This window comes from Grammomys surdaster, unplaced genomic scaffold (genome assembly GCF_004785775.1).
Source record: "Grammomys surdaster isolate TR1022 unplaced genomic scaffold, NIH_TR_1.0 126163, whole genome shotgun sequence".
In the NCBI taxonomy this organism is placed as follows: Eukaryota; Metazoa; Chordata; class Mammalia; order Rodentia; family Muridae; genus Grammomys; species Grammomys surdaster.
In genome coordinates, this window is record NW_021620970.1 from 414155 (window position 1) to 436806 (window position 22652).

Sequence of the window (22652 nt, forward strand, 5' to 3'; positions counted from 1 at the left end):
ATTTATCCTTATGCCCACAAATAAGTATAGTTCTCACCCTTTATCAAAGAAATGTCTCCTTGCAATAGGAAAAAAAAATGACAGAAAACCATATCTGATCAAAACAAGGAAGAAGCGATACCTAGACCCAAGTGTGTGTGTGTGTGTGTGTGTGTATGCACAAATACATAAATAATAGAGGCCATAAATCTGAGAGAAACAGAGGGTGCATGAAAATGGAGGAAAGAGAAAAAATGCTGTAATATAATTCTAGTAAGTTTAAATCTTTTTTAAAAATCTGGTTTATTGATACAGAATTCTATCAGAAGTCTGAAAATATTAATAATCTTTCTGAATAATTTCTCTTGGAGGTAGCTGTTGAGACTGCTAATTCTTGCTAGTACACTCTTTGAATGTGCTATGAAAGTGTATCAAATTGAGATAGCTGAGAAAAAGCATTTTCCTCAGGAGTCCCATTTACTTAGCTCGCCTTTATGGACAGAAGCCAGTTCGGGATAAGTTGAGTAGGCTCAGGCAGCAGGAAGCCACAGGTATGCTTGGCATTCGAAAGCTATTTTACACACTTGCTGCCATTTCTTATCTTTACAACTTTACTGTTACTGCACCATTGTCACTGGGAGCTCCTAGGGATAATCTTTCTTTTCCATGGCTTATTCTATGAGCTGAAGAAAAAGGTATTTCTGTTATTTAACTAGAAGAGAGCAAGAGTTCCCAACACAGTCCTTCTAAAAATTGTCAATTTGTACTTTAATTGGTTTGCTGAGACTTGTGTCCTACGGCATAATCAGTTTTGGAGAAAGTTCTATTTGCAGCTGAAAAGGAGTATTCCTTATCTATTGAATGGAATGTATCTGTTGAGTCTGGTTGATCAGTATCAGTGGTTCTCAAGCAGTAGGTTGAAACCCTTAGGCTGCCTGACCCTTTCACTGGGAGTTGAATATCAGATATCCTGCATATCAGATGATCATGACTCAGAACAGTAAACAAAATTAGTTATGAAGTAGCAGCAAAATAATTTGATGTTCGGGAGCCACCACAACATAGCTCTGTAATTCCTTTTAGTTTAGAAGACTCAGGGTAGTATTTAAGTATCCTAATACTATTGTATCCACATTTATGTAGCCTTATGACTTTTTTATGAATTAACATTGTTAATTTCTACTTTAATTACATTGTGATCTGATAGGAAACAAAATTACCTCCAGTTTTTGTTTTCAACGTTAGGTGCATATTTACATTGTTGTGCCTTCTTGAAGAACTTTTATTAATATGTAGTGTCCTTTTAAAATTATTTTTATTTTTAGTTTGAACTCTATTGTAAGGATAGCTCCACTAGGTTCTTTGCTGCCAAGCCGGATGATCAGAGTTCAATTCCTGGTAATTTTAGTACTCCCACAGTCAAAGGACAAAACTCCTACATGTTATCTCTGACTTCTACATATGCGATGGTAAGGACACACTTAGACACAAATAGAATTTTAAAATCCTACATAATCGACTCCCACTTCACCTCCCTAGCATTCTCCTACAACAGGGCATCGATCCTTCACAGGACCAAGGACCTCCTAGTCTTAAAGGATATATATATATATGAATGATTTTTGGTCCAACTTCAAGATATGGTTATTTTCTTATCAAATAATAGATATAACATCTAAGAAATAAGATCCATGAATATAGTAAATTCATTTTTCTTAAAAAAAAATCTTAAAGTGAGGCTGGAGAAATGGCAGAGTAGGTAAAGTACAAGCATGGAGACCTGAATTCAGACCCCCAGTACTGAGTACTCAATGAACACCTGTAACCCCAGCAAGGGGGGACAGGGTAGAAACTAGAGGAACCTGGAAGCTTAACTAGCCAGCTAGTCTAGGTAGTACTGTACAGTCAAGACTCAAGTGATAACCTGGCTGGGGAAAAAAAAAAAAAAAAAGTTGGATAGGGCTAGTAACGTAGCTTAATGGTAAAATGCATGCCTGGCCTACCTTAGAATCATTCCAAGCACATCATGTGTGTGTGTTTTGAGGGGAGGAGTCATTTTCAAAAGTTTTATGAAGTCTCTGCTTTTTCTTAACCAGTCCTAATTAAGAAAGGTCTTGTGATACAACACTTGCTCTCAAAAAACAAATACACAAAAATTATAGAAAATAAAACCATCAAGCTACTGAAATATGAGATGGTAACAAATAGAAGCTACCAAATGACAATAAAATAAGATCATTTGGGGGAGTTTCAGGTTAGACAAAACTTCATGGCCTATGATCAGAATATGCTTCATTTTATATATACTATACATCCCAAAACTGCATAATAAAATGACAACACTGAAGATCAGGTTGTAAATATTTATAGTTTCTCTCACTCACACACAATATTGTATGAGACATTACTAGTTTTCATATGCATCCATAGGATTAATACTCATATGGAGTATAACATGGAAAAGTGCAGAACTAAGAAATAACTCTAACAACAAAAGAAGCACACATTTCTTAAAATTTAAAAATATTGCACATAGTAAGGTTGCACAGAAATTACTGGCTGCTTTTACAAAAAGAATGAGGTATTAGTCAATCTCTAGATAAAGATAAGTGCAAAAGAGTAACTACACACAAACACAAACACACACACACACACACACACACACACACACCAAAAACAAAAAACAAATTCATATGAAGACCTAGAAAGTCAACAAACAGAAAAATATTCAAAAAGATGTTTACAAAGCTATGATTTTGAACATACAAAATCATTAGCCCAGTACTAAAACACAATTTCTTGGCAATATTTTGTTAGTTTTAAACTTTTTTCAGCTTAACTATGTGCAACACTCCCATTACGCCAATTCTACTGTAGAAGAGGCATCTTTCTGTGATAAACATCAAACGATCCCTTTCTAAAGCTTTCAGTGGCAAATTGCCAAAACAATGGTCTTCTTCACTAAATGACTCAATTACAGCTTCATAGACATTTAGTAACCCAAGTCCCAGGGGCGACAGGGCGTGCAGTTTTAAATTTGCAGAGGTTTCACTGCAAATATTATTTAAGTTCACACAATGTAAATCTATGGTAACTTTTAAAATTTAATGGTTTAGTATCTTTTGGGCTGAATTTTGTTTGGGATTTTTTTAGGGGGTAGAGGCAAATTAATGAGCCAAAGGACAGGTAAAAGGGAAAAAAAATTGCAAACGATCTTTCAAAAGAACTTTTCCTAATCAGGAAAATTAATTAGAGTTGTCTACTAGCTGAATGTGTTTTAATTTGTTAAAAAAGAACTTCAATATATGGAATACCTATTAACAAACTGCTTAACATAAGTGAAATCATGCATTTACCAAAATAGTTCACAGAAAACTGTTTTTTTCATCAGACACAGTGAGGAAGAATAAACTAGGTGGGCTTGGTGGAAACAGGAAAAGATTCAACTATTGTCCTGAACAATCAGTGTATGTAGTAACCATATTTCCTCTTCGTTGAGTGACAGTCCTGCAGTGCTTGCTAGATCCATGAAATCTATTTTCAGTCTGTACTGTGTGTCGATTGGTGGTATCAAAACCACTAAAAGAAAACATTTTCTCCATGTCTTCAAACATATCATCAAACAATCCACCTCCAAAAGAAAACTCCTGGAAGTGATGCCTTTGTCTACTGGAACCATCCTGGCGTGTCTGGAAGTGATTTTCAAAATGCTTCTTAGACCGAGTATTTTGGTTCTGACCAAAAAAATTAAAGTCTTTAAATAAGTCATCAAAATTGAAGTTAAATGACTGTTCAAAAGGACTTCCATTTCCTCTCTGTCCTTTGCCATTAGTAAAAGCACTGTGTCCAACTGTATCATACTCTTTCCGTCTATTGGCATCTGAGAGTGTTTCATATGCTGAAACAGATTAAAAAAAAAAACCTTTTAGGAACTGAAGATGAAATATTCCAAATTGTGTCTATGCAAACTTCAAATACATGACTTCAACTTATATATTTCATATCACAAACTATGACAAATAGTAATAAAGTTAAATATAAGTTGGATAACAAAGTAGGCTAATAAAACAAGTATTAACTATTATATCTAAGAAACAAATTATCAAATGTATTCAGCTAATAGAAAATCAGATTTTTTTGAAAAAAAAAAAAAAAGAAAATCAGATTTTTTTACTTTCTTACTTAGTTGAAGTAAATGTTTAATTCTGACTCCCTACATAAGCCCACTCACCATTAACTACTTAATGTCCATGATGTATGGTTTGTTTTAGAACTAGTATTATGACAAAGTGTTCTTTATAGATTTTTAACTACACAGTGGTTTGAAATGTAGATGAAATGAAGAAACTTATGCTACTTTTTTTAAACTAAGTCAATACTTAGTAAATTAAGTTTCTTAAGTCATAAGTGATAAGTTGGGTTTCCTAATACTCCTTTTTATACACAGTGGTCTGAAAAATAGCAAAAAAATATAAATGGTACACTACCAACATTTTTAAAACTGAAAACAATAAAATGACTTACCACAATTAATTTACTTATTCAGAAACCAGGTATTTATTCCAACAAACTACAAAATCCTGCATACACCTCTGCCATCCCCATAGTATCTTTAAGACCCACAAAATTATCAGTTACCATTCCCCTTACTATAAATACCCATAAGACCTCAGAAGAATCATTTACTTACCTTCTGCAATCTCTCTGAATTTTGCTTCAGCATCAGGGCTTTTATTTTTGTCAGGATGGTACTTCATGGCTAACTTGTGAAAGGCCTTTTTGATTTGTCGCTCTGAGGCAGACTTTGGCACACCTAAGATATCATAGTAGCTTTTTGAGGCCAGGATTAATTCTGTTATCATTAAAATGCAGATTGCAAAGACGAAAACTGACTGTGGAGTAGCCATTTCTAATAACCTAAGAAAGAAAAACACAGTGTTTTTTAAATCCAAGGAACAAATCTTAAGACTTAAAAAAATCAAACTCAATAAACCTTTGGTGTAAGAGAAAGTAGCATCAAGCTGTTATACACATAGTATCATATAGTCATGCTCTTGTACTGTCAGTATTTCTGATATTAAGAGTCTATTAGCAAGACCTTTGCTTATCTGGTAAAAAGATAAAATTGATACTTTCTTAGAAAGGCATAGGATTTCTACTATTTATGTTGATGATGAACCTTTGCTTGGCTATGATACTAATGGTATTATTACCTGTTCAGATTATTCTTTCAAGACAGCGTCTTCCTGAGGATTACAAGGTGGCTCCTGATCTTCCTACCCCAGCTTTCAGTGCTGTCTTCATTACCACATTTAGTTCCAGAATATGAACCAATTATTGAAAAAAAAATCTGTCTTTGTTGTGCTTGGCTAGAACCTCACCAAGAAAGGCAAAGGTGGAGAAGGAAAGATTTTTCTCAAATTTGTAAAATCTATTTGCTCTTAAAGGGGTTAAAATAGTTTGTTTTCATCAATTCAACTTCCCAAATACTTCAGAAATAACTTTTGCTTAAGGCTCACAATAAAATTTAATACTTCTATGAAAGCTGGGCTACGAGAGGAAGAAAAGAGTTTATATTCTGGACAAGTTAGGTTATTATTGGGCTTCCCAGATTTCTCAGCGAGTAAAATGTTTCTCTTTAAAACAAAGTTTTACCTGAGAATTATTGATAACACATAATGATTCCAGATAAAGTGTATCTCTTTGCTTTTTTGAATGCTGTACCACAGAAGTCCTTAATGACCTATGATGACATAACAAGGCTGATGAAAAAGGTACTAAGGTTTGTGGAAACTGCCAGCCAACCTCTCCTGTGGCCTATTCTAAGCATAATTAGCAGGTAGATTACTTTTTTTCCTGAGAATTAGTCATGGTCACGCGTACCAAGTACAACCTCTCGGTCTAAAGAACTCAAGCAGAAATCTGGCGTAGTGCCCCACGCCTTTAATAACAGCACTCAGGAGGCAGGGGCAGGTGGATCACTTTGAGTTCAAGACCAACCTGGTCTACATAGTGAGCTCCAGGGCAGCCAGATCTAATCTGACTAAAAAATAGGTACATAATTTTAAAAAAAAAAATAATGTAAGCGGAGCATGTCCGTGGACGCCAGAGACTACGGTTGTTCACTAGTCAAAGGGCTAGTCGACAACTGACAGCAAGGCGGCTCGGTGAAGAATAAACGAGATTCCGCCGCTTCAGGCTGACACCGGAGATGTTTTAGTGGCCTAGCTTCCCCATCAAACCCACTCTGTTCAAACAATGGGAGCGCTCTCCCCGACCCCGCTGAAGGGCCGGTCCGCCGTCCCCGGCCCACTCCACTCCGAGCGGCAGCTCCCTGCTCCGGCCCCGCCGGCGAGCTCTGCAACGTACCGGCCTGGCCTGGGGGAAGCTGACCCCCCAACCCCACCGCAAGCACGAGCTATGACGCAGCCATCTCGGGGTACAGTCGCTTCGCTTCCCAAAGCGGCTGAGCGACCGCAGGACACCAAGGCCGAGCCCGCACACAAAGCGGGACCCGACTCCGCGCCACCCTCCCCGGTCCTCACCCGTGCGCTCCGATGCAGCTTCCCCACACCGCAGCGGCCCGGCTCCGGCTCCCTCACCGCGGCCGCACACGCTCCGACCTCGCCTCCGACAGCCGACCAACCTCGATCCTGCTCGGCCCGCTCACTACTGGCGGGAGCCTGTTGCTTGCGCGACCGCCTCTAGACAAGACCTACACGAAACGTTTCCCCATTGGCTCCCGCCGGCCCACCTGACTTTGGCGCCCTACGCGCACGTGGAAAACTGTTGTTGCCGTTTGGTTCCTACGTCACTTCCGTTGCCACCCTCCAGGGGGCGGTGCCAAGGTGTGAGGAAACGGAAGTGAGTCGACGATTTCCTCATCCTTCCCAGGGGCGCATCGCCGCGCAGGCGCTGTAGATGGTGCGCTGTGCCATGGGGCCTCCGCCTTAGAGAACCGTGCTCTCCGGCGCCCCTCGCGGGCCGTTTCAGTCGGCGTAAAGCTTCTCTGTTGCGGGGCCATCGCTCGCGGGGTCGTAATAAAGACCGGAAGATGAGCTTTTATTCATAAGTGGCCAGGTGACCTGACAACTCAGTCTCACCCTTAGACGGTGTGTCAGTGAGTGGCCTTTGGAGCCCAGGCCTGGCTCTGTCTTGTTAGTCCCTTAATCCCCAGTTCCCCAAAAGGCGTGAGCCCACTGTATTTGACGCTGCTTTGTAGGCGAGACCGCTCTGTTTTGGTTTAACACAGCCAAGTTCCACGGTGCTCGGGCTTTTCCGACCCTTCCCCTGCCTCAGTTGACCTCATTTCAACAGTAGGTAGGTTTAAAGTACATCTGAGCAGCTAAGTGAGAAGGCGAGGTTCCTGTGAGATTGGTCACATCGGTAGAATGCAACCCTGTTTCTTGTTCTTTAATATTAATTTCTTTTATGTGAGTGCTCTATCTTCGTGGACACTGCCCTGCCAGATGAGGCCTCCAGATCCCCATATAGATGGTTGTGAGCCACCATGTGGTTGCTGGGAATTGAACTCAGGACCTCTAGGAAGAGCAGCCAGTTCTCTTAACCACTGAGCCAACTCTCAAGCCTGCAACCCTGTTTCTCCTGCAAAAACTGAGGCCAAAAGTATAAGCAACCTTGAAAACTGCCAGCCTGGAATTATAACTTGTCCCATCATGCCTTCAGTTATGGAAGAGAGTATGCTAGATATTATCTGAATGACAGCACGACATATTTCAGAAACAATATGTAAGTGCTTAGTTTTATTCAGAAGCCAAGGCAAGTTTGTCAGATTCCAAAGACAGATTTGCTGAGTTCAAACCCTGGTTCCCTTGCATTGTAAGTGATTTCTCTCCTGTACAGGTAAACAGATGAAGTACTTAAGAGGAAGTATATACTTACACGAAAATCAATGTATTTAAAACATTCCATTTCTTCTTGTAACAAAAAAACAATTCTAGGGCTAACCTGACTTTTCTGTTACATCAAACTTTATTTTGCAAATACAGTTTGCAAATACAGTTTTACTTTAGTCCCAATGCTGTTATTCAATAATGGCTCAGTCAAATAATGGTGAAAAATTATAAACCCAAGTAATCCCCATGGCATGGTATTTCCATGATTGGTTTCCTTGAATCCCTTCCACAAAATGCAGTCATAGCTAGGAGGAGAAAGAAAATTTTAACTTGTGGGTAGTTGAAAGGCCAGTGTCCTAATACTGATGGCTCTAGCTCTGAGAGTTGGAGTAAAAGGTCATCCAGATTTCTTTTGTCAGTATGGAGGACATAATTTCAGAATTAACTTTGTTCTATAGTCAATTGGTAAGACTCTAATACTTCATTTGTATGGATTGAGTGTTCAGCTCATACTATGGACAGGGCATGGTGGTGCACATTTATAATCTCAAAATTCTAGATGCTGATGCAAGACATCCGAGAGCTCAAGGCCACATTGGGCATCATAGGAGAGACCATTTCAGCAAAAAGAAAAGGAAAATTTAATAGTGTGGCTATCTTATAAATTCAGAGAAATTACGTAAGATAGTTATGATGGTTTGTATATGCTTGGCCCAGGAAGTGGCACTATTAGGAGGCATGGCCTTGTTGGGATAGGTGTGTCACTGTGGGTGTGGGATTAAGACCCTCACCCTAGCCGCCTGGAAGTAAGTCTCCCACTAGCAGCCTTCAGATGAAGAGGTAGAACTCTCAGCTCCTCTTGCACCATGCCTGGATGGATACTGCCATGCTCACATCTTAATAATAATGAACTGAATCCCTGAATCTTTAAGCCAGCCTTAATTAAATGTTGTCCTTTATCAGACTTGCATTGGTCATGATGTCTGTTCACAGCAGTAAAACCCTAAATAAGACAATAGTGAAACAAAAATATATTTTTAAAAAATTAAGCCAATGTAAGAAATTATTCAAGGAAACAGTCTAGATTTCTTAAAGAGCATAGTGTCTTAGGTTTCTATGGCTACAACACTACACCATAACCAACAAGTAAGTTGAGAGGAAAGAGTTTATTCTGCTTATACTTCTACATCCCTGTTCATAATTAGAGGACATCAGGACAAGAACTCAAGGAGGGCAGGAACTTGGAGATAGGAGGTAACGGAGGGTGCTGCTTACTGGTTTGTTCTCCCTAGCTTGCTCAGCCTTCTTTCTTATAGAATCCAGGACCACCAGCCCAGGGATGGCACCACCCACAGTGGGCTGGGCGCCTCCCACATTGATCACTAATTTTAAAAATGCCTTAGAGCTGTATCTTATATAGGCATTCTCAATTCAGATTCCTTCCTCTCTGATGGCTAATTCTAACTTGTGTTAGGGTGACATACAAAGACATCACTATTAAGCCATAATCCATGTTTTTCTCATTCATCCCCAAAATCTCATATTAAAATCCAAAGTCCTTTAACATTCAAAATTTCATAACTGTGGGCTCCAGTAAAATAAGTTACTTCAAGACAGAAAAATCAGGGCACAGTCACAATCAAATCAAACCAAAATCAAACTACAACTGTCAAATGTCTAGGATCCACTCATGATCTTCTGGACTTCTCCAAAGAGCTTGGATAACTTCTCCAGCTCTGCCCTCTATAGCACACAGCTTGTCTTCCTTCGAGGCTCTAGCTGATTCTACTATTCTGCTGCTATTGTTCTTGGTGGGTTACCCATCTCCAACAAAATGCTGGAGCCTTCCGCGGCAACTGGGTTGCACTTTCACCAATAACATCTCATAGGCTCTCTTCATGGTACCAAGCCTCAACTTCTTTTCATGACCTCAGTCTTGGGCCACTGAAGCTGTACCTTCACCAATGGCCTCCCCTGTGCCAAGCCCCAGTTCCTCTCCATGACCCCCTCATGTCTTCAAAACCAGTACCACCTGGGTGACTCTTACATATTACCAAGTCCAGCTAATAGTATGAGGTACAACCTTGTCTACCTCTGAAACACAGCTTATCTGTGCTCTCAGAAAACACTCCCCAGAAGATTTCACTTCAGAGATGCTGGTCTCTTCTTAATGCTTTTCTAATTTCTTTTCTAATTTCTTTCTTTTCTAATTTTCATCACTTGTGCCAGTAACTTAAAGGTTTGACTTCAGTAGTTCTAGTATCTTGTTAATCACATTTGATTCTTCAGACCTCAACTAACCAGAACTACAGAATCTTGTCAAAATAGAAAATAGCCCTGATAGAGACTTTAATCTTCCCTCTGAAATTTCACAAGCCAAGCCTCCATCTTCTGTAGTGCTCTCAGCATTCTTATCGTCTGAGATACAGAACATCTCACTGAGGTCTCAGTACTCAATGGCTTTTCTAGGTCAAAGTCCCAAAGTCTTTCCACAATCCTCCCAAAAATATAGTCTGGTCTGTCACTGCAATACCTGGCTATACTAGTACCACCTTGTCTTAGTTAGGGTTTCTATTGCTGCCACAAAACATCATAACCAAAAAGTAAGTTAGGAAGAATGGGTTTATTCTGTTTGCACTTTTAACATTCCCGTTCATCACTGAAAAAAGTCATGACAGAAACCCAAGTAGATAAGGAACTTGGAGGCAGGAGCTGAGGCAGAGGCCATGGAGGGTGTTTGTCGCTGACTTGCTCCTCCAGGCTTGCTCAGCACACTTTCTTACAGAATCCAGAACCACCAGCCCAGAGATAGCACCACCCACCATGGACTGCCCACCTCCCATAGATCACTAATTAAGAAAAGGCCATACAGTTGGGTCTCATGAAGGCATTTTGTCAACTGAGGCTCCTTCTCTAATGACTAACATATCAAGTTGACATACAACCAGTCAGTATACATGGCTGAGTAGGTCAGAGATATAGTGCAATCCAGTTACCAATAAAAGATACTCACAAAGGATACTTTTAACGATTTTATACATATCTTTGCATGTAGGTACAGGAAATAATTTGCATGCTGCATTGTCCACATGAATTTACAGAAAGTATTGTAAAAGTTATATTCTCATTTTAGATACGTAACAAAAGCCTTAAAATGCCTTAAATGTTATGCCTGTCATACTTCAAACCCAATTTATTTATGTGTAAAGTTGAATGATTTTTCAAAAACGTTATTTTTTTTGGTGAGAACTCCCAGAAGTGTGAATTATCTTGTACACCTGGCCATTTATTTAAAGGATTCCCCAGTTGCTAGTCAACTGGCCCTTTATAAGAATTCTTACCTGTTAGAACTGCTTGATGGTATGACTTTCAATGTTGGTTGCCTCTCAGATTTCTGGGAACAGAGTAGGATATTTAAAAAGCCACCTGAGGAGCTGGAGAGATGGGTCAGTGGTTAAGAGCACTGTCTGCTCTTCCAGAGATCCTGAGTTCATTCAATTCTCAGCAACCGCATGGTGGCTCACAACCATCTATAATGAGATCTGATGTCCTCTTCTGGTGTATCTGAAAACAGCGACAGTGTACTCACATACACAAAATAAGTAAATCTTTTAAAAAGAAAAAAAAAAGCCATCTGAGCCTGGGGAAGGAGGGGGGGGGCGACGGGGATAGCAGAGCGAGAAGAGAAGGCAGTTGGTGGAGATGTTGTTATGAGACAGTTGAGCCAGGAGAGGCTGAGCTGAGCAACTAGACTAGAACAGTTGTTATAGTGAAGAGCTGCTAGCATTGGGAAAACTGGATGGAGGGACTATTTAAGTACACTGTTGGGGAACTGAGAAGGAAATGCTTGAGGGAGCCCAGCTGGAAACTGGGAGGAGGGCTGGCAGGGAGTTAATAGAACTGGCTAGTGTTCTAAAATAACTACCCATTTTTACATAGATTTTTCTACATGGAGTTGTCAGTGTTAAAAGTTACTCAGGCTCTGCTAGGATTTTACAAACTTAGTAAAACCTGAGGGGAGAAAATTGCTAATTTTACTGAGTATAAACTAAATTAGTTGAGATTGAAGGGCGATTATAACAGTTATGTTTTGTGTAAGATGATTTATATTGTAAATACATAAAGGAACATGAACTTATATAGTATATTACATGGTCTATGTTTTCGGGAAGTCCCTTAATGAAATATAAATTATTGTCAACTATTGCTTAATGTACTTACATTTTAAACTAGTAGGAACATTTTTCTGTCAAATTCTGCCACTGCCATTGATACACTTTTGCCTATAAAACACATTTCTATTATCAGAGTCAAATTCCAGTTGTCAATACAGGAACAAAAAGCCAAGTCTCCTGCCTTAGCCAACCAAGTGCTGAGATTTCAGGATGTGTCACCACGCCTAAGGGAGGCTCAGCACATAAACATAGTCAGTTCCTTTGCGTCAGAGTTTCTCTTTCAGAACTTGACTGTTACCGTTCTTAAGCAGTGGTATCAACATCTAGAAACAGCCCACTAAATTGTACGCAAGTAGAGCTGAGGTCGATTTCAGTAATAAAGAGGATGGAGTATTTACTTTCATATAAAGAATTTGTTTCAATTGATTTCTCATTTAAATAGTAACACAAGCTGGGCAGGACGGGACATACCTGTCTGTAATCCCAGCACTCACAATTAATCAGGAGATCATGAAATTGAAGCCAGCCTGGCCTACACATTGATCTTGTCTGAAAAAAAAATTAAAATTGACTAAAATGTTAATATAAGAGCCTAATGTTCAATATTGCCTAAAATTGAAGACAGCAAACAATTTGAATTGTCCTGTATAAAATAGATTTGAATGAAAACTTAAAAATTAATTAAAGATATATTATTAATTAAAGATATATTAAGATATATTAAGTTTAAATAAGTTTGTTTAGCCAGTATACTACTCAAAGTTAGAGCTACATAGTTCTAACTGATGAGAGTCTATATATTTTTCAGAATTTAAAATATTTTCTAGGGAGAAGATACTGCTAGGAAAAAAGTCTCAGAAGAGAAAACTGAAAGATGAGAAAGAAGTATGCCTTAAAGCTAAGTCTTAAGAATCATTTATATCTCTGAGCAGTGGTGGTACATGCCTTTAATCCCAGCACTTGGGAGGCAGAGGCAGGTGGATTTCTGAGTTCGAGGCCAGCCTGGTCTACAGAGTGAGTTCCAGGACAGCTAGGGCTGCACAGAGAAACCCTGTCTCAAGAAACCAAAAAAAAAAAAAATCATTTATATCAAATGAAGCAAAGGAAAATATAGGTGACATAGAAGTTCTCCCTGAACATGCAGAATATCTTGGTTCATCAGCCTGATAAAGCCACCAGCTCCAAGAGTAGAAAGTCTACACACTAAAATATTAACTCTTAAACAAGATACCTTAAAAAACATCAATGAATCAAGATTTAGATGTAGTTGGATTTTGTGCATCTTTTAAAAATCTAAGTTCTACAACTAGTGCTTTGACAACTTCAAATTCAGAAGACATCATTACCAATCATTCTTGTTAATCCAAACCTTACAAATAATTCCATAGAAGCTGTGTGAGGTCAGGAAAATTCATCCCTCTTAAGCACAGTTAAAGAATTAAACATAAATAACAAATTCTTTATAACTATTTTATACCCACAGAAAATTCTAAACCTGTTAATTAACATTCTTTTCTACCAGCTCCCAAGAAAGTTGTAGAAATGAAAGACACAGACATTGAAGAGTCCTTATATAAGGATATACACCAAAGTGCTGAAATTTTACGAATTGAACATTCATGCTGCAGGCAAGACACAAATAAAGGATATCTTTGGCAAAAAAAAAAAATCTAACCTTTACTCAAAGATTAATGTTCTTGAGCATAAGAGCAAAAATAGGAAGATGAAAGTTTGACTCTTTGACTCTTATAAACCAACTACAACAGGAGAACTGGCTATCTGAAGAAAATGTCAAGATAATAGAAAACTATTTCACAATGTATGGAGTCACTATCATATAAAGAAGTTTTTAAAGCTGTGACTTTTGTGTCAGCTTTTTACAGATGAATCAAGTCATGTGAAGTGAACTTTGTCCTGTAGATAAAGTTCTTTGAAGCTATTAAAGTGCTCTGATGTTACAAACAGCGTACTGTTCTTACAGTGCTTGTTGTTAAAGGGGAAACTAGAAGAGTTGTTTGGCTGAAGAAATAGTTTTATTACTTGACAATTTCCCTATTATACTTAAAATGGTAATATTTATAAAAAATTTTTTAAAAAATGAAGTAAAATCTGCCCAGACTACAGCTGGCAATGCTACTTGCATATGACTTGAACAAGCTAGTATCTCGACCATCAGAAGGCTAGGGTTATATATAGCTCTGTGATAAAGCACTTGCCTGGTTTGCACAGGCCTTGGTGGTCTACCCTCAGGACTTGGAGGAAAAGGGGAGCCTCAGTCCCTAATCTGTAAACTAAGAGCATTTACTATATCATTAAAATTCTGTTTCTTTGAAGATACTTTGCTTAGAACAGATTTTCTTTCTTGTTTGTTTGTTTGTTTGTTTGTTTGTCGAGACAAGGTTTCTCTGTGTAGCCCTGGCTGTCCTAGAACTCACTCTGTAGACCAGGCTGGCCTCGAACTCAGAAATCCACCTACCTCTGCCTCCCAAGTGCTGGGATTAAAGGCGTGCGCCACCACCACCCAGCCTAGAACAGATTTTCTGCATGATGATACATACTAATAGTAAATGATGGCTAGAATTTAGTATTAACTATTAGATTATCCTCAATATAGTTTCTGTGTTGTACAACCATTTGGCTGTAGTTATGTACCTGTAATATAAAGGAAAATACCACTATTAGAATTTTATTTCTGTTGAACTCAGCTGTCAAGAGAGATACTTTAAAGTTGAAAGAAAACATATATCTCAGTACTTTATATATGTAACTCACCATTATAATATAGCCATTTAAGTGTCTTAATACCCTGTTTATGAACCTGTATTTATAAACCAAAAAGCTCATTGACACTAATCTTAAATATAATATCTTACAAATCATAGTTTGTATTTATTTACATCTTATCTTTGCCTGTGTTCCTTAATTCACTCAGCTTTCTTATTGAAATACAGTTAATGCTTGATTCAGAGATTGGAAGCATTGAATAAAATGTGAAAATTATTTATAAACTGTAAAAGGCTACAGAAGTATCAGACACTAACATTGTTACTTGAATTCTCTTTGTAATGGTCTTAGACCAAAGCTCAAACATTGTATTTATACTCTTATATTTATCCACTGAGGTCTACTAGACCAAGAATTTGAAATTTATTACTGCCGTCATCAAAATGTAGTAGTTAGTAGTAGTAGAGTAGTTATCTTAGTGTTTTGATTCTTTGAATACCTGCCTCAACAACCCTGTGAAAATGTGGATAGAATTCAGTTACTATCATGTAAAATAAAATAAGCTACAAATTCGCTCCTAACACTTGCACTCTAATATCAAAATATTTTCTAGGATTTATAAGTAGGCTTTATAAGTTTGTGAACATCTAAATATTAGAGTAAATATGCCTCAGATTCTGTGTGGAAATAGGACAAATTATTATGGATGAAAGGTGTAGGAAGCCGCTACCGCCGTAGTGCCGGCAGCGAGACCAATCGCCATTACAAGATGGCGCTGACATCCGCTGCCCATCCCCATAAACAAGCTGTTGCGCATGTGCGGGAAGTGAGCGCACGCCAAATCACAGCCCATCCCGGGGCGTTTTGGCGGGTAACGAGTAAGCAGCCAATCAGAAATGAACACGCCGCTCCAAGGGTATATAAACAGTGCCTTTTCGGGCCGGGGTCTTCCTCCTTTCATCGCAATAAAAGGTTTGCTGCGGAAGGATCCTGGTGTCTGCGTGTGTTCTTGCTGGCAAGACAATTACACTCGGGTCACAGAAAGGGAGGAAGACAGGACTGAAAAGAGGAGTGACCTGGATGGCAAACACAGGGAATTTGCTTTGGACAGTTAAGAGGTCTTTACCCTCAAGGGTGTAAAGAAGAAATCGGGTAAAGTGTTCTACAGTCTTATTACTCTCTATAACATGCACTCTCCTCTGTGAAATGAGAGTCTAGATAGCTACTTCCTCCTAAGCAGCACCTGTTCTGTTCTTATGGTTTTACAAACAGGACCCCTACATTGTGAGCCCATAGCTTTGAGTACCACTATTGGTTGGTTTACTCAAATTTTACAATTCCAAATTTCAAGAGACAGATTGAGTTGATCCTGCTTACATTTTTTTTTTTTACACTAGTGAAAGGAGTGAATTTGGGAATTGGCATTGCTGGATAAGGTTTCATATGCTGAAATTGCACCCAGTGAGCAGGGTGGGAAATGGCTCCATGGCATAGGACAGAGCACAGCTATCTCACTGAAGTTTTGTTTTTTTTTTTTTTATTTCACTGGCCTCTTTGGAAGCGAGTTCCTCTAGCTTTGTGTTTCTGCTTGAACTTGTAAGGGCCCACTAAGACACTGCTTTATTTCCAGGATAGCCTAATATTATCAAATTGAAAGTAGACTCAAAGCTAGTATAGGTTTACAAAGAGTAGTTTTAATGTGAGACCTATTCCTATGCCACACATTTCTCATTATATCTGAGGAATAGAAGAAAATCTGAAGTATTCACATAATGACAATGTGTTTTAGAGAAACCTTATGAACAAAGACCCACCATTAATCAGTTGTAGGCACATATATGGTTCTGCTCCAAGCTCCCAGGACTTAGACATAGTCATATTCAAAAGGCTGTGAAGTTATAAATTTAGAGTTTAACAGTGTCTCATTCTGGATCTGATGGCACCTACCTTTAATTCCAGCACTCAAGAGCCAGAAACAGATAGACCTTAGTGAGCCTAAGGCTAGTCTGGTTTACATAGTAAGTTTCAGGCCAGCCAGTGCTACACAGTGGGACCTTGTCTTACATAAATAATATTGTTCCTGTAATGTCTTCACAAAGAATGTACAGTGTCTAGTTAAAATGGTGATATCCCCACCTCCATGCCCCTGCATCATCGTTCACTTATTCACTCAACTCTCTCCATTGAATCCAGCATCTTTTACACAGAATAAAATAAATGCTTCCCTATATTTTTATATTATAACAAATAATTTAAAGCAAAGATCCTTTTTCAGGCTCCCATCCTTCTTAATAGTTTCCCACCTACCTCTCATATACTCATGCCAGAGGCCTCCATGAAGCCCTGTATTCCAGAGTTGTTGGACATGGTGTTACCTCTGATACTAAATTTTTAAACATGATAGCTTTTCTATTCAGAAATAAAGTGTGTGTGTGTGTGTGTGTGTGTGTGTGTGTGTGGAGGGGGGTTGGTGTTACCTCTTGCTGCATTGTGATACTAAGCCCTATTTTGGTCATCATTACATTTATTTCAAAAAGGATTGGCTGCATACATAAAATAAAAGTGAAATGACAGTGTCTACTCACGTAAGAAACTAGAACTGACAGGTAAAATACACGAAATGAATTTAAAGGTTTTCTTTTTCTTTTCTTTTTCTTTTTTTTGTTTTTTTTGTTTTTGTTTTTTTGTTTTGTTTTGTTTTTCGAGACAGGGTTTCTCTGTATAGTCCTGGCTGTCCTGGAACTCACTCTGTAGACCAGGCTGGCCTCAAACTCAGAAATCCACCTGCCTCTGCCTCCCAAGCGATGGGATTAAAGGTGTGTGCCACCACCGCCCAGCTATTTAAAGGTTTTCAACACATGTTTTTAATCACTTATATTTTAACATAAATAATTTAATGGAAATGTCAAAATACATTGGAGAACAATCAATATTCTCTTTTCTTAATTTCTTTTAATATGTTACCTAAAAGGAACATATTGTAATTCTTTTATTCTTTTATAATCATCCGGAGATAGATGTCATTAAAAACTCATTCTATATTTCTGGCATTTGACATAGGTTACATTAATATTTAAAAGAAAATAGATGATAAAAACTAGGGGAAAATGTAACAAAGTACAAGTGACGCTTAGATGTGTAGAAAGAGTTTTATAAATAAGGTGAATTTTTCAAGATGTGCTGAGTTGAAAATATGGATTTTACACTACACTGAGCATTTCTCCTTTAAAATTATTTAAATACTATTTTATGGTTGGCATTAAATTTTATACTTTTTTTTTCATTTTGAAAGAGATTGAATTTTTTTCTAAGTAGTCATCAAGTTAGACCATTCTTCAGTAACTAAGTAGCATATATGCACTCACCTGGCAGCATTTTATAAGTACCAATATCAAAAGGAATCTATAATAAAAAGTTTAAACAATAGTAACTGGGTATTAGAGCTAAAAATAAAAACCTAAAATGTGTAGAGTATGAAATGGATTTGGTTACACACCAGATCCAGAGTTGTGGGAACAAAGTAGCATATGCTTTTTAAATATATGTCTGTCTTTAGTGAAATGGCTGATAAATGGAAGTAGCCACCAATAATGTAGTTGTGGATTGAAATTAAAAATATCTGAGTTCTTGATTACAGTGAGTTTAAAAAAAAAATCTGAGTTCTGTGAATTTCCAGTGAAAAACTAGAAGTACACTTCAGAGGAATGTAAGAGAGTAACGATGAATGGATGTTGCACTCATGAAGCTTATTTAAAGGTCTTGTGTGCTGAAGAGATGTCTCAGTTAGTAAAGGGCTCATTGTGCAAGCATGAGAGTGAGTTTGGTACCACAACTCACAATGAAAATCTATGTGCAGTGGTGTATGCAGGCTTGTAATCCCAGCATTGAGAAGATGGAAACAGGTATTCGCTGGCTAGTCAGCCTAGCCTAATCGTTAAGCCCTTCTTGTCTAGCCTCACACATGTATATGCACACAAGAAGACAAAGAATAAAGCTTTTGATGAGGATGTGCTGAAATTGCTTGCCATGGCCATTTCTTTCTGTCCTAGATTGTACTAATAGGGAAAAAATAATGTATTAAGGTACTACCAGTTTTCATGTTTTGACAGCATTCTTAATCAAATTTCTGAAGATAAAAGTTGAGTTAGCCTTACCTCCAATGAGCTGCATTAAGTTTAATTCTGTAACTAACAACTTTGAGGAAATATAATATATAGTTATAGTATAATTTAAAAAAAGAAACCAACTGTAATTATGGTGAGACTATGTATTTGACATATGTAGACCATATCACTCTTAGCCCTGAAAACCTTAAAAGAGAAAACATTCTTCTAGTTAATAAAAAAAAAAACACTCTATGAAAAAAGGGAAACTAGCATCTTCATCACTAGTAGGAATTCCTCTTCTTTCTGTTACTACATTTTGAAATGACCTAAATATTTCTCAAAAGCCCCTGAGGAAAAAATTTCCCATTGGTTCAGCCACCCAGTCTGTGATATTTTATTACAGTAGCTCTAGAAAACTGTTGTAACCAGGCGTTGCTTAATGCCATGTGTTCTGAACTCTGAACTGCATCATTACGCCATTCCATCCTCATTGTACAAACATGGTAGAGTATACTTACACAAACATAGTGATTATTCAACTATTCAATGAGGTTTCTATGTGTTAAATGAATTCCATGTACTGTAATAAACATGAGTGCTCAGTATATTGTTTTAAATGAAATGGTTTGGGTGGAGAAATGCACTTTAAAATCACAATCAAATGCACTTTAAAATCACAATCAAAATTTTTGTATATGCACACAAGCCAGCAACATAGTCACTCATTATCATTGTCCAGTACTATATACATATACTATCTATTACTATTTATATATGTAATAATTTCATGTGCTATACTCTTATAGGACTGACAGTGTAGTGAGTTTGTTCACACCTGTGTCACCAAAACTATGTGCATAATGCAATGTATGTCTTCATAGCTTCATCACTGAACAATAGGACTTTCCTGTTAAAATTTCTATTAAAATTTTATAGGGTCATCATGATCCATGCAGTCTGTTATTATGCGGCCCTCAACAGTATATCCAGGAAATCCAATATCCACATGTGCTGGCTTGTTTTATGTCAGTTTGACACAAGCTAGTCATCAGAGAGGAAGGAGCCTCAGTTGAGGAAATGCCTCCATGAGATCAAGCTGTAAAGCATTTCCTCAATTTGTGATCAATGGGGGAAGACCAAGACCACTGTGGGTGGTTCCATCATGGGCTAGTAATCCTGGGTTCTATAAGAAAGTAGGCTGAGCAAGCAAACAGATCAAGCTAGTAAGCACCACCCTCCATGGCTTCTGCATCAGCTCCTGAATCCAGGTTCCTGACCGGTTGGCATCCCTGTCCTTTGTTTAATAATGGGCAGCAATCTAGAAGTGTAAGCCGCCGGGCAGTGGTGGCTCATGCCTTTAATCCCAGCACTTGGGAAGCAGAGGCAGGCGGATTTCTGAGTTCGAGGCCAGCCTGGTCTACAGAGTGAGTTCCAGGACAGCCAGGGCTATACAGAGAAACCCTGTCTCAAAAAAAAAAAAAAAAAAAGAATAGAAGTGTAAGCCAAATAAACCCTTTCCTACCCAACTTGCTTTTTGGTCATGGTGTTTCAATGTTTTCATGGTGAAGCAATAGAAACCCTAAGACATCAAATAATGGGCGTTGTTTAAAAAGTGGGAAAGAAAAATAGATTAAAATTGTAAAAGAAAAATGCAAGAAACATTTTATAAATCAGAACATGTATTTCCAATGGAATAGCCCACTGTGGGACTAGAATGGTGAATGGCGATAGGTATTCACCAAGGCACACTGAAAACAAAATAATTACAACACAAGAAGATTTTAAACAAGAAGCAAAATAGTCACACAAAAATGAAGAAAAGACCATTTTCCTCTGGTGTCTTAGTTACAGTTTTTATTGCTGTGAAGAAACACCATAACCAAAGTGACTCTTATAAAGGGAAACATTTAATTGGGGGTGGCTTACAGTCAGAGGCTCAGTCTATTAGCATCGTGGTAGGAAGCACGGCAGGCAGATGTGGTGCTGGAGAGTTAGCAGAGAGTTCTTCATTTGGATCCATAGGCAGCAAGAAGAGACCATGAGCCCCTGACCTGGCTTGAACAGTTGAGATCTCAAAGCCTGCCCCCCAGTGACACACTTCCTCCAACAATGTCACACCTACTTTAACCCACAAGGCCACATATCTTAACAGTGCCACTCCATATGAGTCTATGGGGGCCATTTTTATTCATACTACCACACCTGGATTTTGACGATGCACAACTGTAGTTCCTACTACTTGAGAGGCTAATGCAAGAGAATCACATTCCTGGGCAACAAAGTGAGATCTCAGCTCAAACAATGACTTTCAGCTTCTTAAAGGCAACAATGTAAGAAAGAAGACAAGAAACTAAAGATCTGGGCTGGTCAGTCGTGGGGCACATCTTTGATCCCAGCACTTGGGAGGCAGAGGCAAGAGGATTTCTGAGTTCGAGGCCAGCCTGGTCTACAGAGTAAGTTCCAGAACAGCCAGGGCTACACAAAGAAACCCTGTCTCAAAAAAAAAAAGAAAAAGAAAAGAAAGAAAGAAAGGAATGAAAAAAAAAGAAATTAATGATCTGAAAATTCTAAGTGGGGAGGATTTCTGAGGTAGAATTCTTTGATTTAAGCTCTCAAAAAAGTGTTTCTACCAGATACTTGTTCTGTTACTTAGGGTTTTACTGGTATGGACAGACACCATGACCAAGGCAACTCTTATAAGGACGCCATTTAATTCCGGCTGGGTTACAGGTTCAGAGGTTCAGACCATTATCATCAAGGTGGGAGCATGGTCCAGGAGGAGCTGAGACTTTACATCTTCATCTGAAGGCTGCTAGGAGAGGACTGGCTACCACGTGATTAGGATCTCATTCCCCACCCCCACAGTGACACATTTCCTCCAACAAGGCCACACCCCCTAATAGTGCCACTCCCTGAGCCAAGCATATTCAAACCACCACACTTACTAAAGACACTGTTGTAAAATGGATGACAGAAAGCAAAATAAGAACATTAAACAAAGTCATAAGAATTATTTTCTGGAATGATTTTTAGATGATAATTTGTTATCAAGTTGATCTCGAAAAAGAAATAATCAAAAGTCAGTGCAGAATAGATGCAAGAGGAATCCTAAGATGGTAAAGGTAGTCCCAGCCCAACAGTACCTCTATAGGCCTAGAGGGCCACTAGGACAGGATGTTCAGAAATACAGTTCTTCAGGAAGACAAAAATGGACAGAATAGCAAACAAGTTGAACATTTTCAAAGAAAACTCACATCTACTCGATAGGATTTTTTAGTACTGGCACTGGCTGGACAATAAGCACAGGTAAATGTTCACACAAAATATAGAAGGCCAAACCATACTGGAGTACATAATTCCATTTACCTAGTCAAAGCAGTGTAAATACAATAGAACCATTTAAATAATGTGTTCTTGTTAAGAAAGTGGGGGTTAGTATGAAAGTCCTGTGTGTGTGTGTGTGTGTGTGTGTGTGTGTGTGAATGTGTTACACATTATACTAGTTAGTTTTTGTCAACTTGATATTTGTCATTTAGAGAGAGTTAAAATTGAGAAAACTCTCCATCAAATTAGTATGTAGGCAGTCTCTGGGAGATTTTCTTGGTTGGTGATTGATGTAGAAGGTTCCAACCCATTGTGGGCAGTACCATCCCTGGGCAGGTTGTCCTTGGTTGTGTAAGAAAGCAAGCCATGCAGCTTTCTTTCTTATAGATGGCAAGTTTCAGTTCCAGCCTTCAGTGTCTTACCCTGCTTGAGTTCCTGTCTTAGCTTCCTTCAGTGGACTGTTGCATCAGGTTATAATAGCAGGAGAC

General features: G+C 38.4%; 2 protein-coding genes across 2 annotated transcripts; one reads left to right on the forward strand and one right to left on the reverse strand.

Moving 5' to 3' along the window:
• Positions 1–2328: 2328 nt before the first annotated feature.
• Positions 2329–6649, reverse strand: Dnajb9 (DnaJ heat shock protein family (Hsp40) member B9). The gene is made up of 3 exons (XM_028757476.1): positions 6525–6649; positions 4670–4896; positions 2329–3877 (listed from the first exon to the last, which is right to left on the reverse strand). The coding sequence occupies exons 2-3, from the start codon at positions 4884–4886 to the stop codon at positions 3426–3428; spliced, it is 669 nt and encodes a 222-aa protein (XP_028613309.1). The 5' UTR covers positions 4887–4896; positions 6525–6649; the 3' UTR covers positions 2329–3425.
• Positions 6650–13249: 6600 nt separating this feature from the next.
• Thap5 (THAP domain containing 5) lies at positions 13250–13851 on the forward strand (the record flags this gene model as incomplete). Its single annotated transcript, XM_028757487.1, is given in 5 exon segments — positions 13250–13363; positions 13365–13476; positions 13479–13669; positions 13671–13723; positions 13725–13851. Coding segments are annotated over 5 exon segments (597 nt in total), but the record flags the coding sequence as incomplete, so codon positions are not given.
• Between the last annotated feature and the right edge of the window lie 8801 nt (positions 13852–22652).

Coding starts and splice junctions, on each gene's coding strand:
- Dnajb9 (XM_028757476.1), bottom strand. CDS start 4,886: ATGGCTACTCCACAGTCAGTTTTCGTCTTTGCAATCTGCATTTTAATG. Junction 3,878..4,669: donor ATTCAGAGAGATTGCAGAAG/GTAAGTAAATGA, acceptor AATCTGTTTCAG/CATATGAAACACTCTCAGAT.